The 15,254-nt window shown below is 41.0% G+C and overlaps 2 protein-coding genes across 4 annotated transcripts in view; both read right to left on the bottom strand.

Moving 5' to 3' along the window:
- Window positions 1-5,268, bottom strand: Tmem216 (transmembrane protein 216). Of its 3 annotated transcripts, none has more exons than XM_021636115.2 (5): window positions 4,999-5,268; window positions 4,358-4,459; window positions 3,857-3,949; window positions 1,265-1,466; window positions 1-528 (listed from the first exon to the last, which is right to left on the bottom strand). In XM_021636115.2, exons 1-5 carry the CDS (start codon window positions 5,174-5,176, stop codon window positions 513-515), a joined length of 591 nt encoding a protein of 196 aa, XP_021491790.2. In that variant the 5' UTR covers window positions 5,177-5,268; the 3' UTR covers window positions 1-512. The 3 variants fall into 3 exon arrangements, with proteins under 3 accessions (XP_021491790.2, XP_021491791.1, XP_060242558.1); XM_021636116.2 differs by having other exon boundaries at window positions 4,985-5,109; XM_060386575.1 differs by lacking the exon at window positions 3,857-3,949.
- Window positions 5,234-15,254, bottom strand: part of Tmem138 (transmembrane protein 138) — a 26,239-nt gene continuing 16,218 nt past the window's right edge. The window contains exon 4 of the mRNA XM_021636041.2: window positions 5,234-5,354. Coding sequence (XP_021491716.1) covers window positions 5,349-5,354 — 6 coding nt within the window. The 3' untranslated portion in view covers window positions 5,234-5,348. The remainder of the gene's footprint in view (window positions 5,355-15,254) is intronic.

Consider the following 15,254-nt stretch of genomic DNA (forward strand, 5'->3'; position numbering starts at 1 on the left):
CCATGTCAAATACTTTTTATTATAAAATCTTGTTTGCGTCATGATCAGAATAGAAAAATAATACTATGAACTACTAAAGAGTTCTGGATTACCTTCTGTTTGAACAGAGCAGGGTGGGGGGTGGGTCACATAGACGAAACATTTGAATTGTCCAGGATGCTGTGGCTCAGGTCCTGCTAGAAGCCCAATAAGCCTAGATGGTCCACACAAGGAGCTCTGGCCATGATGACCAAGGAAGAGAATTTGAGGTCAGTAGGAAGCTGGTGGACCAAGATGGGAACAGCCTTGCCCTTCCTTAGAGCAAAATGTAGGAGTCCCCTGCTGATGATCTTGGTTTAAAGGCAGTGCTACTGACCTCAGGTAGGTGCTCAATGCCCAGGTGTCTGTGCTGAAGAAAAAAACCACACAACCTTTCCCAGGCCAGCATAACGTACCACTTTTCACAAGTGTGGCTGAAGTACCAGAAGGATACTGTTCTCACTCTGATGGGTACCAGCTGGAATTCTTGTACTTCAGATTCTGTCCATACTAAAGGCAGAAAGAAAGAGACTGTTAAAAAGACCAGTGAATTGGGGCTGGAGAGATGGCTCAGCAATTAAGGGCAATGGCTGCTCTTCCAGAGGACCTGGGTTCAATTGCCAGCACCTACATGGCAGCTCACAACTACTTGTAACTCGTGTTCCAGTGGATCTGACTCCCTCACACAGACATAAATGTGGGTCAAACATCAGTGCACATTAAAAAAAGAAAAGACAGTGCCTAACAACTGTTAGCTTGAACTCTGCATTATTAGAAGACTTGATTCAAAAGAACCAGAAGACTCTCTTCCTTAGGAAGGAAGCTTTGGGGACTGGGAAGGTGATTCAGCGGGTAAAGTACTTGCCACCAAAGCATGAGGACCAGCATCCATGAAAGGAGAGATGAGCTTCCTAGAGTAAACTGGCTAGCTAGACTAGCTAAATTGGAGAACATTTTGGTTCAAGTGAAAGATCCTCCAATATATACAGTGGAAAGTGATCGATGAAAGTGATTGATACCTGACATGAACATGTCAGGTACATGCATACACATGTACTTCTAAACATTTGTGTATATACACAGGTGAACATATAATATGCAGACTTATAGAGAACCTTTCTACGTACTGGAAATAAGAAAAGCATCCCATTTAACACTCCCTTAAATCCAGTTTTCTACACCTTTCAGGCCTTCAAAGAGCAATGCATTCATATCTGGGTGGGAACCCAGACCTCAGCAGTAATACCTGGAGAAAGTGGCTAGTGTGAGCATCTCAAGCAGCAGCTCTGAGCCACAAAAGAAGAGCAAGATGCTGTTCATAATAGCTTCTAGGCGGAGCACGTAGGTCTGCAGCAGCAGGTAATAGGAAGCCATCATTGCAGATGGGAAGGTCAAGGCCACACTAATGCCAAGGGGCATCTTTCGCTGGCAGAGGTTTCCCTTTGTACCTATAAAACACAACCCAGAGTCACCTCTGAATAGTGAATGCTTTTCCTGGCCCTATTTTTTCTCACATCAGGAAGTGTCTGGATGTGACAGACAGGCAGAGGAAAGAAAAATTACCTTGAGTGGGGATGTCATATTTAAAGGTGAAGTTCCACTGAACTAAGTTTGAAGCTTCAGGGTGTTATAGACTAAAGTCATTTACTCCAGAGGCCCTGCTTCCATTCACACTACCCGGGGAACAACAGGATTCTGCATCAGGAAAAAATTTGGGAACGGTCTCTTGAGTTTGAGGTTAGTCTGGTCTACATTGAGAGTTCCAGGACAGCCAGGGCTACATAAAGAGACCCTGTCTCACAGAAGAAAACAAAAAAGAAAAAATAATAATACAAGCCAGGCATGGAAGAACACACCTATAATCTCCGCACTCATGAGGCTAAGGTGTCAGATTGAGAGCTCAAAATTATCCTGGTCTCCTTACTTCAAAAAACCAAAACCAAGACAGCTGGAGAGATGGCTCAGGGGTTAAGAGCACTGGCTGCTCTTCCAGAGGTCCAGAGTTCAAATTCCAGCAACCACATGGTGACTCCCATCTATAGTGAATCTGGTGCCCTCTTCTGGCCTGTAAGCATACATGCTTATATAGTATAAACTGTATAAAGAGTAAATAAATACCAAAAAAAAAAAAAACCCAACTGGTTGTGTACATACATACATGCATATATATATGCATATATACACTGCATATGTAAAATACTATGTATATATGTGTTTATAGCCACATGTATATATACATTGCATATATAAAATACTATGTATGTATGTGTATATGTAAATGAATATATACATTAAAAACTTTTCAACTAATGAAAAATAATTTTAGGAAATGCATTAAAAATATCTGTTCTTTGGGGCTACAGAGATGGATGGCTGAATGGTTACTGAGGACCGAGGTTCAGTTCCCAGTACCTACATGACAGCTCAACAATCTGTAACTCCAGTTCCAGAGGATGTGTATGGCCACAAAAGCCAGATGACAACATTGAATCCCCTGGAGCTAGAGTTACAAGCAGTTGTGAGTTGCTTAATGTGATTGGTGGAAAACAAACAGGTCTTCCTGCAAAAGCAGTAAGACTCTTAACCTCTGAGCCATCTCTCTAACCTGACACCTTCTGACCTCTGTGGGCACCAGACATACATGTGGTATATATACGTACATACATACATATATACAGGCAAAAACAAAAACATCCATATACATGAAATAATAATAGTTTAACTTAAAAAAATATATGTTTTCCTGCTGGGCGCAGTGACTCACACCTATAATCCCAGCATTCTGAGAGGCAGAGACAGATAGATGTCATGAGTTCAAGGCCAGCCTGGTCTACAATGTGAAGCTACACAGAAAAACCCTGTCTTGGGGGGGAAAAATATGAGCTGGTCATAGTGGCACACACCTGTAATCCCAGTACTCAGGGAAGCAGGGGCAGGCAGATTGCTGTGAGTTCGAGGCCAGCCTGGTCTACAAAGCCAGTCTAGGACAGACAAGGCTACAAAGAGAAGCACTGGTTCAAAAAACCAAAATAAATAAAAATTAAGTGTTCCAAAAGCCAAATACGGATATAACTATATATTATATAGTTATATATATAAATCTTTCTTGCTATTGCCAATGTGATATGTGGGGAAAAAATGTTGCCTTGTTTTTCTGGCTTTTCTTTATTAAATTTGAGCACATTGGCAAGTTTTGTGTTTTTTTTCTTTTCTTTTTTTTTTTCTATAGGATCTCATTATGCAGCCCTGGCCTGGCCTGGCCATTATGTGGCCTTGAATGCATAATGATCCCTTTGCCTCTGCTGGTGATACTGGATTAAAGGCATGTGCCATCATGTTCTCCTTAGCAAGGTGTTTGGTCCTCTGTAGTGACTTATGTGAACTCACTGTTAGTTTCCCTTACCTGCCTTTCATTTGTAATTTAAACACTGAACACTGGGGTGATATGTTCTAAGCAATAAGTGTTTTTGCTCTGTGTTTCTGGGGTTTAAAAACCTCTTGTAGAAAAATCCTGTTTAAAGAAGTGGAGGGAATATTAGAGCTCTTTCGGAATGAACTGCTTTACTCTTCAGACAAAGCAAGAAGAAGAAGCAGGAACTCTTGTAGCTGTTAGGCAACTGGAGAGGAATCATCTAAGATCCAATGCCAGCTGCTAGCCTCACTCAGAAACACACAGGTAAGTCTTGACCCAAAATATAAAGTAGTAGTTTGAAGCCAGTAAGGGGATACATTATCAGATCCAACCTCTGATAGCCTAGGTTATGTTCTTTCTGTTAGTCAAGTTACAGGCTCCAGCATGTCTCATGAGGAATGGAAATATTTTCTGGATAACACTCACCAAAAAACAGGCGTATTACTTCAATGCCAAGATAAAGGAGCAGCATCACCACGTCCAGGACTAGGTTGGCAGTTGGGTATGGCAGCAAGAGACCTGCCGGTGTAAAAGCCAGAGTCTGCAAACACTGCCTAACAGTCCCCTACAAGGACACAAGTCTCAGCTTCCCGAGAGCTAGTTATAGGGCTGTGGCTTGTTGCAGCTGCAGCTCTAAGTCTAGAAGTCCTGACTGCCCAATGACTGAATTATAATGGCACACAGATCTGAATATTTTAGCGAAGAAAGATGGGGGAAAGTCAAATGGAGAAGCCCACATTTCTCAAACTCAGGATATTCTGGCTGAAAGACTTCCTACTGAATCATTCTAAAGACATCAGTTGAGATTTCTGCCATGCAGTGAAGAGAGATGCTGCAGGGACCAGGAAAGAGTGAAAGAAGGTTCTCGGTGGAGTTGGCACTAGGCTAAAGTGGAAAGGGGACAGAGGCAGTCAAGCCCAGCCTTACCTTTGTACAGAAAAATAAGGAGCTCCAACAGGAAATAGGTAGCATAATACCACCCATTCAGAAATAACAGGATTTCGAGAGGGGTTGAGGACAACCTTTTATCTGGGGGAAAAAAAAAGGCAACACAAAAAATGAACAGAAGGGCAACTGGAGCTTTACTCCCTGTGGGGTTCTGTGTAACCTGGAGAAAACACAAGGTCACGATGAATGAGGGAGAAACTTGTAATTGCTAATGAAGTGAGAGTGTCGGCGTGAAGGAGGTGGCCTTTGACCTCCTTTCCCAGGAATCACTTTTAGGTCGGGCTAGCATCACAGCTAAGATGCACCTCAAAATTTCAACCCTGTCACTACTTAAGGGGAAATTGGGGCGCAGAGGTCAGTTTTAAGTCTGTCCATGGCCAGAGGATTGTAACTGAGCCAGCCGGGAATAGGGCCAGCCCTGGGTTTCTAAGGATACGGTAGTTTCACACATGCAGACACTTAGGGCGGTCAAGGCAACACATACCAATTCGGACAGGAGAAGAGTAAGACTCCAACTTTTGAGAAGGGGGTGTTAGGTCGCGCTCTGGAGAGCAGAGAGATGGAGAGGCTGGCAGGTACCTATGGGATAGGGGCAGAGACACACACCTCCAAAGTCTCACCTCGCGGCGCCATATCCAGTCCCCATGGAAACTGGGTACGCGGCAGCTCCCGGAGCAGTGTGGTGCTGCCGGAAGCTGGGCGCGGAGCCGCCCGGGCTTCTGGCCTCTCTACCCGCCGGGGCCACTCTATGGTTACCCCGCCGGCCACGCACGCGCATGGAAGAGCGCCCGTCGTCATCTGCTTGTTGTGGTCTAGAGGGAGTGTGGAGTTTTTGAATGAAGCCTGAGATCCCAGGCGCCCTGAGCAGCTCTCGAACGGAACTCTCCATTCCCAGCGTCACGTTGGGCCTGAGTGGTCGGGTGTGGCAGTGTGGTCGGAAGATCGGCCCTGGGCCCACCATTGTCTCTTCTCACTCCTGTGTGAAAAGCAAACGCCTTATGCCACTGTTGTGCTCTAGACTTGCCAGGGTCAACAAGATCCTGCTGGAGACACCACGGCAGAGGTAAATGCCCTTTCTAGGAGTACAAGCAAAAACAGTGGAGCTATAACTTGATTTTTCTTCGACTCAAAAAAAAGTGCGAGGATGTTGAACGGAGACAGCGTACACCCACGTTTCCAACAAGTTTGAGCTATGAATCCTGATTGTAATTTGAAGCAGTAAAAGCTTGTTGCAAGCAGCAGAGTGGAAGAGTGAGGTTTCTGAAAACACTCAGGTTGACTCAGCAGCCAGCCCTTAGAGTGTAGCAGGCAGGCAACAAATACTTGGAGAGAGTAACTAACCTGGAATGAAAGTGCTATACCCCTAGCTAGCTTAGGAGTGTGGATAAGGCAGTAATTGTTGCTGCTCAGAGGCCTAAAGGGTAACGGCAAAAGCAATTCCTCACCTGAGGAGAGAAATTTAAATAGAAAACCTCCCTCCACCATTTCCCACCTCTGCTTGTGCCTTCCACTGTTGTGGTTTACTTTAGTTTAGTTTAGTTTAGTTTAGTTTAGTTTAGTTTAGTTTAGTTTAGTTAGCTAGGTCTCCCTACATAGGTTAGGCAGCCCTCAGATTCTCCTGCCTCTGCTTCCTGTCCAGTTCTGGGATTTCAAGTAATTGCTACAGTGCTCTGGCAGATCTTAAATGGAAATTTTAGGTTCACTCTAGAAAGGGCCAGAACAAGGTGAGGTGATGAAAAGAACCCTGGTTCCTGCACTCCATCTGCACCTACCTTTATGCACACTCCTGCCCTGAGCCTCAGACGAAAGGAAGGTGGGCTAGTTGCTTGTTTGTACAAATAAAGGATCTTAAATCACCTTTCCCATACATTTAGGTATTGTGTACACATATAACTCATTTACCCATTGTCAACAGAAATTCTATAGTCCATAGCCTTAATACCACTAGGACTTTAAGAAAACTGATGCTATTCTATGTCAGAATGCCACAACTCCATAGGTGCCAAAAGTGGATCAGATTGAGTAAACTGAAGGAACCTCAGTATAGGAGCCTGGTCACCTGCCCTCTGGGGTTCTAATCCAGGGCCTGGGACTTCTGGAAACACACTTCGCACTAGGCTCTATCTAGCCTTTCAGTACTTTTCTTTAGAAAGCCACAAATAAAGCTGAGGAACAAAGTCTCACTGTAGTAAATTGACCTACTTAATCTCCTATGTATTCAATATCAAGGCTTTTCAGGACCATGCACCATTGGCTAGAAGGACAAGGACTCTTAGGGCCCAAGGCAAATTTATTCCACTATCCATTGACCAACTAACACATTCTTGGTTAGTGATGGCTAACTATTGGTTATAACCAAGATGGCTATTCTTGGTTGTCAAACTGACTGCATCTAAAATTAACTAAAACCCAAAAGTCTAGGAGGGATTCGTTTTCTTCTTCTTCTTCTTCTTCTTCTTCTTCTCCTTCTTCTTCTTCTTCTTCTTCTTCTTCTTCTTCTTCTTCTTCTTCTTTTCTTTTTCTTCTTCTTCTTTAAATCATTTCCCCTTTTCTATTATTTTATTTTTTTAGGGTCACATCATTTCGCTCTTTTTCCCCCTCCAAGCCATCCTATATACACCTCCTTGCAACTCTTTCAAATTCATGGCTTCTTTTTTTATTAAGTGTTACATGCATATATGTACATACATATACATATATATTTCTAATTACAACCCTACTCAATTTGTATAATGTTATTTGTATGTATCTTTCCAGGGCTTACCTTTTTGTATTGGATAATTAATTGGTCTACTCTTTTATGAGGAAGACTATTTCTCCCACTTTTTTCCCCTTTAATTTAAAACAACTTTTATGTTTAAATATACTTTGACCATATTAGCCCCCTCCCCAAAGTCCTTCCAGATCTTCTCTCCCTCCTTAACCATCCAACTTTAAGTTCTTTCTCAGAAAACAATCAAAAACCCAACCCACAACCCCCCGCCAATCAAGAAAACAACACCTAAACAGAAACAAACAAACAAAACACTAAACCATAACCAAATAAAACCACACACACAAAAAAACTGAAGTCTGCTAATATGTTGGTCAATTACTCTTGAACATGAGGCCTGCTCTAGAGTGGTTGATATACTCAGTGTCACTCCATCAGAGAAAACATATGTTTCCTCTCCCAGCAGGTATAAATGACAGTTCAGTTGTTAACCTTTACTCCAGTGGCTAGGTTTTCTTTCATTCATTCGTTCATTGGTTCATTCATTCATTCATTCTTCATTTTTAAAAATATAACAAAATAAAATATAACACTGCTTCATGATAAAAGTCCTGGAGAAATTAGGAAAACAAGGGACATACCTCAATATAATAAAGGCAGTTGAATTGTGTTAAAAGCCTTTTCTGCATCTAATGAGATGACCATGTAGTTGTTGTCTTTCAGTTTGTTTATATGATGTATTACATTGACTGACTTTTGTATTTGAACAATCCCTGCATCTCTGAAATGAAGCATACTTGATCATAGTGGATGATCTTTTTTATGTGTTCTTGGATTTAATTTGCAAGTATTTTATTGAGTATTTTTTATATGTACGTTCATAAGGGAAGTTGGTCTGTAATTCTGGGATTACAGACATGTATCACCACACCTGGCTCTCACTTAGGGTTATAGGTCTATTTAAACTGATTATCTGATCTTGATTTAGCTTGGTAAATGGTATGTGACAAGAAAATTATTCATTTCTTTTACATTTTTCAATTTGGCAGAATACAGGTTTTTAAAGTATGCCCTTATGATTCTTTAGATTTCCCTGGTGTCTGTTGTTATGTCCCCATTTTCATTTCTGATTTTGTTAATTTAGATCTTCTCCACCTTTTAGTTAGTTTGAATAAGGGTTTGTTAATCTAATTGATTTTCTCAAAGAACCATCTCTTTGTTTCATTGATTATTTGTATTGGTTTTTTGTTTGTTTGTTTTTGTTCATTTGTTTCTATTTTATTGATTTAAGCCCTGAGTTGATTGTTTGTTGACATCTACTTCTTTTGGGTATGATTTCTAATTTTTGTTCTAGAGTTTTCAGGTATGCTGTTAAGTTGCTAGTATGAGATCTCTCCAATTTTTGTTTAGTTTTGAGATAGAGTTTCTCTGTGTATTCTTGGCTGTCCTGGAACTTGCCCAGTAGACCAGGCTGACCTCGAACTCAAAAAGATCCACCTGCCTCCACCTCCCAAGTGCTAGGATTAAAGGTATGTGCCACAACTGCCCAGCTCCAACTTTTTAATGTAAGCACTTATGAACTTGCCTCTTAGAACAGCCTTCATCGTGTCCCATCAATTTGGGTATATCATGTATTCGTTTTCATTCAATTCTAAAAAGTTTTTTTTTTATTTCTTTCTTATTTCTGTCTTGACCCATTTTTCATTCAGTAGAAAGTTGTTCAGTTTCCATGAGTTTGTAAGCTTTTTGTTGTTTCTATTGTTAATATCCAGCTTTAATTTGCTCAGATGGGATGCAGAGTCTGTTAATATTTATATAAAAAAATGCCATGTACACAACCAATCTTATATGAAAAAGTTTATTCGAAGGAAGGGAAGCAGGAGAGTTGGGGCCTGAATGAGCCATGGGGTGGGGGAGAGAGCGAGAAAGAGAGAGAGAGGAGAGATAAGAGGCAGGGGTCCTTTTACCCCAGGCCCCTGGCAGCAGCGACCAATGATGACCTCACAGGTGGCTAGGCAACCTAGGAGAGGACTAGTGCATCGACTTGTGAACTAAGAGAATCTTATTTTGATTTTCTCCTATCTGTTGAGACTTGCTTTGTGTCTGAGTATGTGGTCAATTTTGGAGAAAGTTCCACAGAGTACTTAGAAGGAGGTATATTCTTTCATGTTTGGGTGAAATGTTCTGTAAATATCTGCTAGGTCCATGTGGTTTATAACCTCAGTTAACTCCAGAATTTCTCTGTTTAGTTTTTGTCTGGAGACCTGTCCATTGGCCAGAGTGAGGTATTAAAGTTTCCCACTATCAGTGTCTGAGGATCAATATGTGATTTAAGCTATAGTAGTATTTTTTTTTTATAAACTTGGGTGACCTTGTGTTTGGGGCATAGATATTAAGAATTAAAATGCCTTCGTGATGGATTTTTCCTTTGATAAGTATGTAGTATCCTTTCCTATCTCTTCTAATTAGTTTTTATTTGAAGTCTATTTTGTCAGATATTAAAATGGCTACATCTGCTTGTTTCTTAGGTCCACTTTTTTTAAATGTCTTTTTTTTTCATACCTTGAGGTGATGTCTATCCTTGATATTAAGATATCTTTCTTGGATGTAGTGGAAGGATAGATCCTGTTTTCAAATCCATTCTGTTAATCTGTGCCTTTTTATTGGGGAATTGAGACAACTGGTGTTGAGAAGTATCAGTGACCAATGATTGTGTTATTTTGTTGGTGGTGGTGGTATGTGTGTGCTTCCCTTTCTTTGACTTTGTTGATCTGGGATTATTTATTCTCTGTGTTTTCTTCGATATAGTTATCCTCTTTAGCTTGGAGTTTACCTCAAAGCACCTTCTGTAGGGCTGGATTTGTAGATACTACTTACATTTGACTTTATCATGGAATGTCTTATTTTCTCCATCTATGGTGACTGAAAGTTTTGCTGGAAGCCAGGCATGGTGGTGCACACCTGTAATCCCAGCACTCAGAGAGGCAGAGGCAGGTGGATCTTTGTGAGTTCGAGGCCACCCTGGTCTACAAAGCAAGTCCAGGACAGCCAGGGCTACAAAGAGAAACCCTGTTTTGAAACAAACAAACAAAAAAGAAAAAGAGGAAAAGAAAGAAAGAAAGAAAGAAAGAAAGAAAGAAAGAAAGAAAGAAAGAAAGAAAGAAAGAAAGAAAGAAAGAAAGAAAGAGGAAGGAAGGAAGGAAGGAAGGAAGGAAGGAAGGAAGGAAGGAAGGAAGGAAGGAAAAAGAAGGAAGGAAGAAAGAAATTTTTTGCTAGGTATAGTAGTCAGGGCTGGCATTTGTGATCTGTTAAAGCCTGCAACACATCTGCCCAAGCCCTTTTGGCTTTTTAGAGTCTCCACTGAGAAGTCAGGTATAATTCTACGAAGTCTGCCTTTATATGGTTCTTGGTCTTTTTCTCATGCAGCTTTTAATATTCTTTCTTTGTTCTATATGTTTAGTGTGTTGATTATTATATGCTGAGAGGACTTTCTTTTCTGGTCCAGTCTATTTGGGAGTCTGTGAGCTTCTCTACTTTGATAAGCATCTCTTTCTTTAGGTTAGAAAATTTTTCTTCTATGATTTTGTTGAAAATATTTTCTGTGCCTTTGACCTGCATTTCTTCTTCCTCTATTCCTATTATTCTTAGATTCATTCTGTTCAGAGTGTCCCAGTTTTTCTTGGTGTTTTGTGTCAGAGTTTTTTAGATTTAACATTTTTTTGTTGATGTATCCATTTCTTTAATGTGTCTTCAATGCCTGAGATTCTTTATTACATCTCTTGTATTCTGTTGAAGCTTGCCTCTGTGATTTCTGTTCAAGTTACTAAATTTTTCATTTACAGATTACCTTCATTTTGGGTTTCCTTTCTTTTTAAGATTTCACTTGGGGTTGGGGATTTAACTCAGTGGTAGAGCACATGCCTAGCAAGCACAGGCCCTGGGTTTTGTCCTCAGCTCTGAGAAGAAAAAAAAAAAAAATATTTCACTTATTTATTTTATTTTATGTGCCTTTATGTGGTGTTTTGCCTGCATGCATGTCTGTGTGAGGATGTTAGATCCCTTAGAACTGAAGTTACAGTTGTGAGCTGCCATGTGGGTGCTAGGAATTGAACCTGGATCCTCTGGAAGAACAGCCAGTGCTCCTAACCACTGAGCCCCAGTTTGTGTTTTCTTTATTGATTCTATTTCTACTTTCAAGTGTAAGTTTCTTAATTTCTTTCTGCTACTTATTTTTTCATAGTTTTCTTTAATGGATTTGTTTCCTCTTTAATGACTTCTATCATATTCATAAAGACTAATTTAAGGTCTTTTATTTGTGCTTCAGCTATGTTGGCATATTCAGGGCCTGTTGTAGTAGGTTTGCTGGGCTCTAGAGACATTTTATCCTGGCTATTATTTATTGTGTTTTTACTATGGCATCTAGGCATCTAGGATTGTCATTCCAGGTGCCACTGTCTGGTCTTGTCTTTGTTGGGTGGGTGTTTTGTTCCTTGGTGTGTGGTGGCTGTGTGTTGCCTGCAGGAATGAACATCTTCTGGAGTCCTAATGGGTGTGGACACTGGGGGTTCCAGGTAAAATGTGTTTCTGGGAATAGGGACCTGATCAGGACTTAGAAACAAAGAAGGGCTGGAGATGGTAAAGGGGCTTGACAAGAGAGAGAAAATGAGGGTGTCCTAACAGGATCTGCTTAGTTAGTACCCTGAGAAGTGGAGCAAAGAGTGAAGAGAGGCCACAGCAGAAAGTTTGCTAAAGAGCTGGTAATGAGACTGAGGGATTAGACTTGGAAGAAAGGAGGGAGAGGTGAAGATCTCCAGTTAGCTCACCTGCTTTCCTAGTCAGGGTGTCCTATGGATTCCCAGGGAGCGCCTGCTAGAGTTGGGGGCTGGAACAAAGCAATGGGTGTGGAGGAAGATCTGTGTAACCCACTGGAGATGGATGCAGGAGGGGAAGGGAGGCTGCAGTATGTGTTCTGCTACAGAGCTGGGGATGAAGCTGAGGAACTGGATTTGGAGAAACAGAGAGTGAGAGTGGGGAAGAACTACAATTAGCCTACCTGCTTCCCTACCCAGCGTGGCTTATTGGGAAGACTCACTTCTAATCCAGATCTTTGAGGTGGGAAGACACACGTTTAATCTGGACTACACCTGCCGCTGGCAGCCTGTATAAAGGACAGGAAAGAAGGAAGCTTGCTGTCTTTGTTTGCTCGCACTCACTCTCACTAGCAAGTCCATTCTGTTACTGGCATTAGAGCCTGCTTCTTTGGGATTCCAATGTATGCTGAAGACCAGCTGACCTTACAGACTGAACAATTGCTGGATTCTTTTTTTTTTTTTTTAATTGCTGGATTCTTAAACCTTCTGTTGGTAGAAAACCGTTGTTGGGCCACACCCTGTAAAACATTCTAATAAATCAGATATAGGTAGGTAGGTTAGGTAGGTAGATAGATAGATATTCATTCTATAAGTTTTGTTTCTCTAGAGAACCTTGAATACACCTATAGGTTTTAGTTTTTTTGTTGTTTTGAAACAGGCTTTCATATAACCCAGACTGGCCTTGAACTTGCTATGTAGTCAAAGATTGGCTGTCCCAATCTTTCTGCCTCTACCTCATTAGGGATTGGATAACAGGAGTATAGCAGTCAATTCTTGATTTAAAAGTTTTTTTTAATATTTATTTTTGTGTGTGTTGGGGGGCAGTGACAAGTTCTGTGCTTTTTCTTAGTGAACCACTGAAACTAGTTGTGGTCTTGGGGACTCCTGATATAGACATGTCATCTTTTTAAAGATTTGTTTTTATATTTGTACATGAGTGCTTTTGCCTTTGTGTATGTGCGCCATGTAAGTGCAGTGCCTGAGGAGGCCAGAAGAGGACATTGGATACCCTGGTACAGGAGTTACAGATGTTTCTGAACTTCCTCGTGGGTGCTGGGGACCAAATCTGGGTCCTCTGAAGGAGCAGTTAAGTGTTGTGAGTCATCTTTCCAGACTGATTCATTCTTCTGTATCTGTGGCTGAATTTCATTTACTAATGTGTAGTGGAAGTTTTGGGGTTTTTTTGTGTGTGTTATGTAAATATACTTTTGCTTTAATCCCAAGTGTGGGATTTTAGTTGGGCTATAGTTTGTCCACACCTGTTAATTGTCACACGTGTGGTATGGTCTTTGCCAGTTGGTAATGGCCTTCCAGGTGCTGCGCAGAGAAGGGCATGGTCTAGGACTCTGAGGATATAAATATGAGAGGGAGAAAGAGAAGTGGGGGCATTCTGTGTGGCATTGGGTTTTGTTGTGTAGTAGTTTGGAGAGAGCAGAGACAGTGTGGTGGTTTGGAGCAGACAGACGGAGAGAAACGCTTCAGGGAGCAGCAGCATGGAGGAGACTGCTGGCTGCATCTGTGGTTGATGGAGATTGGTATAGAACCCTAAAAGTACACCTTGACCCTGACTAGCAGGGAGAAGGAAAGAGGTCTGGGTCCCCTCTCTCCACTAACCTTTTCTCTCTCCTGCTTAAGGGCGTTGGTGGAAGGGAGGTAGAGGCCTACACACCCCAAATAGAGTTTTTAAAAGGGCTTTCTGCTGCGATAAATGTTTTTTCCAGGTCTTATGTTCATGAAAGAAACTGGTCTGTAACTTTACCTTCTTGTACGGACATTGTCAAATTGTGTATTAAGGTTAAATTGCTTTCATAAGATGACACAAGGTCTGAGAATGTAGCTCAGTGACACAGCGCTTGCCTAGTATATTCTAGACCCTGTGTTCAATCCTCAGCCACAGAGAGGAGGGAAAAAAAGCATTTCTGGGCATGATGATGCATGCCTGTAAGCTCAGTACTCAGGAGGCTGAGGTGGGATGATCTGACTTCAAGGCCATCATGGGCTTGACTGTCTCAAAATGAACAAATAAGGGGGCTGGAGAGATGACTAGGCAGTTAAGAGCCCTTACTACTCTTTCAGAGGACTGAATCAGGTAGCTCACATCCACATGTAGATACATACAGTTACACATAGTTAAAAATAACAATAAAAATAAACTTTTTAAAAATAAATAAAATGAAGCAAAAGTTTCTCTTTTTCTAGTGTCTGAAAGAGATTAAGCATAGTAGATATCTTTTTTTCCCCTTAAATAATTTAAATAATTGTGAAATTTCACTGGCAAAGCCAAATATGGAATACATACATACATACATATATATATATATATATATATATATATATATATATGTTTGGTTTTTTTGCAAATGTCTCTAAGTTCTTTTAATGTATTTAACACAGTTTAGATTTTTTTTTTTTTTTTTTTTTTTTTACTTCTTGAGTAAGGCTGAGATACACTTATTTTTCCAAGCTTCCCATTCTTTAAAACAAAATTTCAACTATCATGGCTGTGAAGTTTTTCACACATTCATCATGCTCTTGATTATTTGTAAAAGTCACAGGGACATCTCTTTTTCCTTGCTGATGCCATTTGTATTTTGGGATTGGTTGCTTTGCTTTGATATGTTAGGAACTGAACCCAGGACTTACAAGGTCCTCTGAATTCTGGCAGAGTAACTCCATCTTGCAGCAACCTGCCATTTAATCTTTCCATGTGTCAGAGGGCAGCAAAGCAAATCCCTGAACTTTCCCAGTCTCCGGTTTTGTCTGTGCCTTATACTGTCTGATCCTGCAATCATCTCTAGAACTTTAACACTAGGTAGCGCTCTGAACCTAGATTTGCAGCCATTTAGTGCAGTTTTTTTTTTTGTTTGTTTGTTTGTTTGTTCTGTTTTTCTCGAGGCAGGGTTTCTCCTTGTAGTCTTGGCTGTCCTGAACTCGATTTGTAGACCAGGCTGGGCTGGAACTCACAGAGATCCACCTGCCTCTGCCTCCAAAGATGTGTGCCACCATGCCCAACTCACAAAATAAGTAAATCAATTAAAAATGAAAGCAAACTAGAGCTTCCTAAGGGAAAAGGGGCTGGTGACTTTGAGAAAATGCAGCTGCCTGTGTATCTCCATAGGTAACCCTTAGTAAACTCATTTTATTCAAGATAAACTTAAGGGCCAAAAGTTGTGGCACGTGTCTTTAATCCCAACACTCAAGAGGCAGAAGCAGGCAGATCTCTGAGTTTGATGCCAGCCTGATCTACATAGCAGGTTCTGGAGTAGCTAGAGCTAAAGTAGAATAAAATAAA

Source organism: Meriones unguiculatus, chromosome 1, assembly GCF_030254825.1.
Source record: "Meriones unguiculatus strain TT.TT164.6M chromosome 1, Bangor_MerUng_6.1, whole genome shotgun sequence".
NCBI classification, from domain to species: Eukaryota; Metazoa; Chordata; class Mammalia; order Rodentia; family Muridae; genus Meriones; species Meriones unguiculatus.

Bases quoted from the DNA above. Each gene is read 5' to 3' on its own strand.
- Tmem216 (XM_021636115.2), bottom strand. From the start codon at position 5,176: ATGACGACGGGCGCTCTTCCATGCGCGTGCGTGGCCGGCGGGGTAACC. The intron at 3,950-4,357 runs GTAAGGCTGGGC...TTACACCGGCAG, and splicing joins CCTTATTTTTCTGTACAAAG to GTCTCTTGCTGCCATACCCA. The intron at 1,467-3,856 runs GTGAGTGTTATC...TGTGTTTTATAG, and splicing joins AGTAATACGCCTGTTTTTTG to GTACAAAGGGAAACCTCTGC.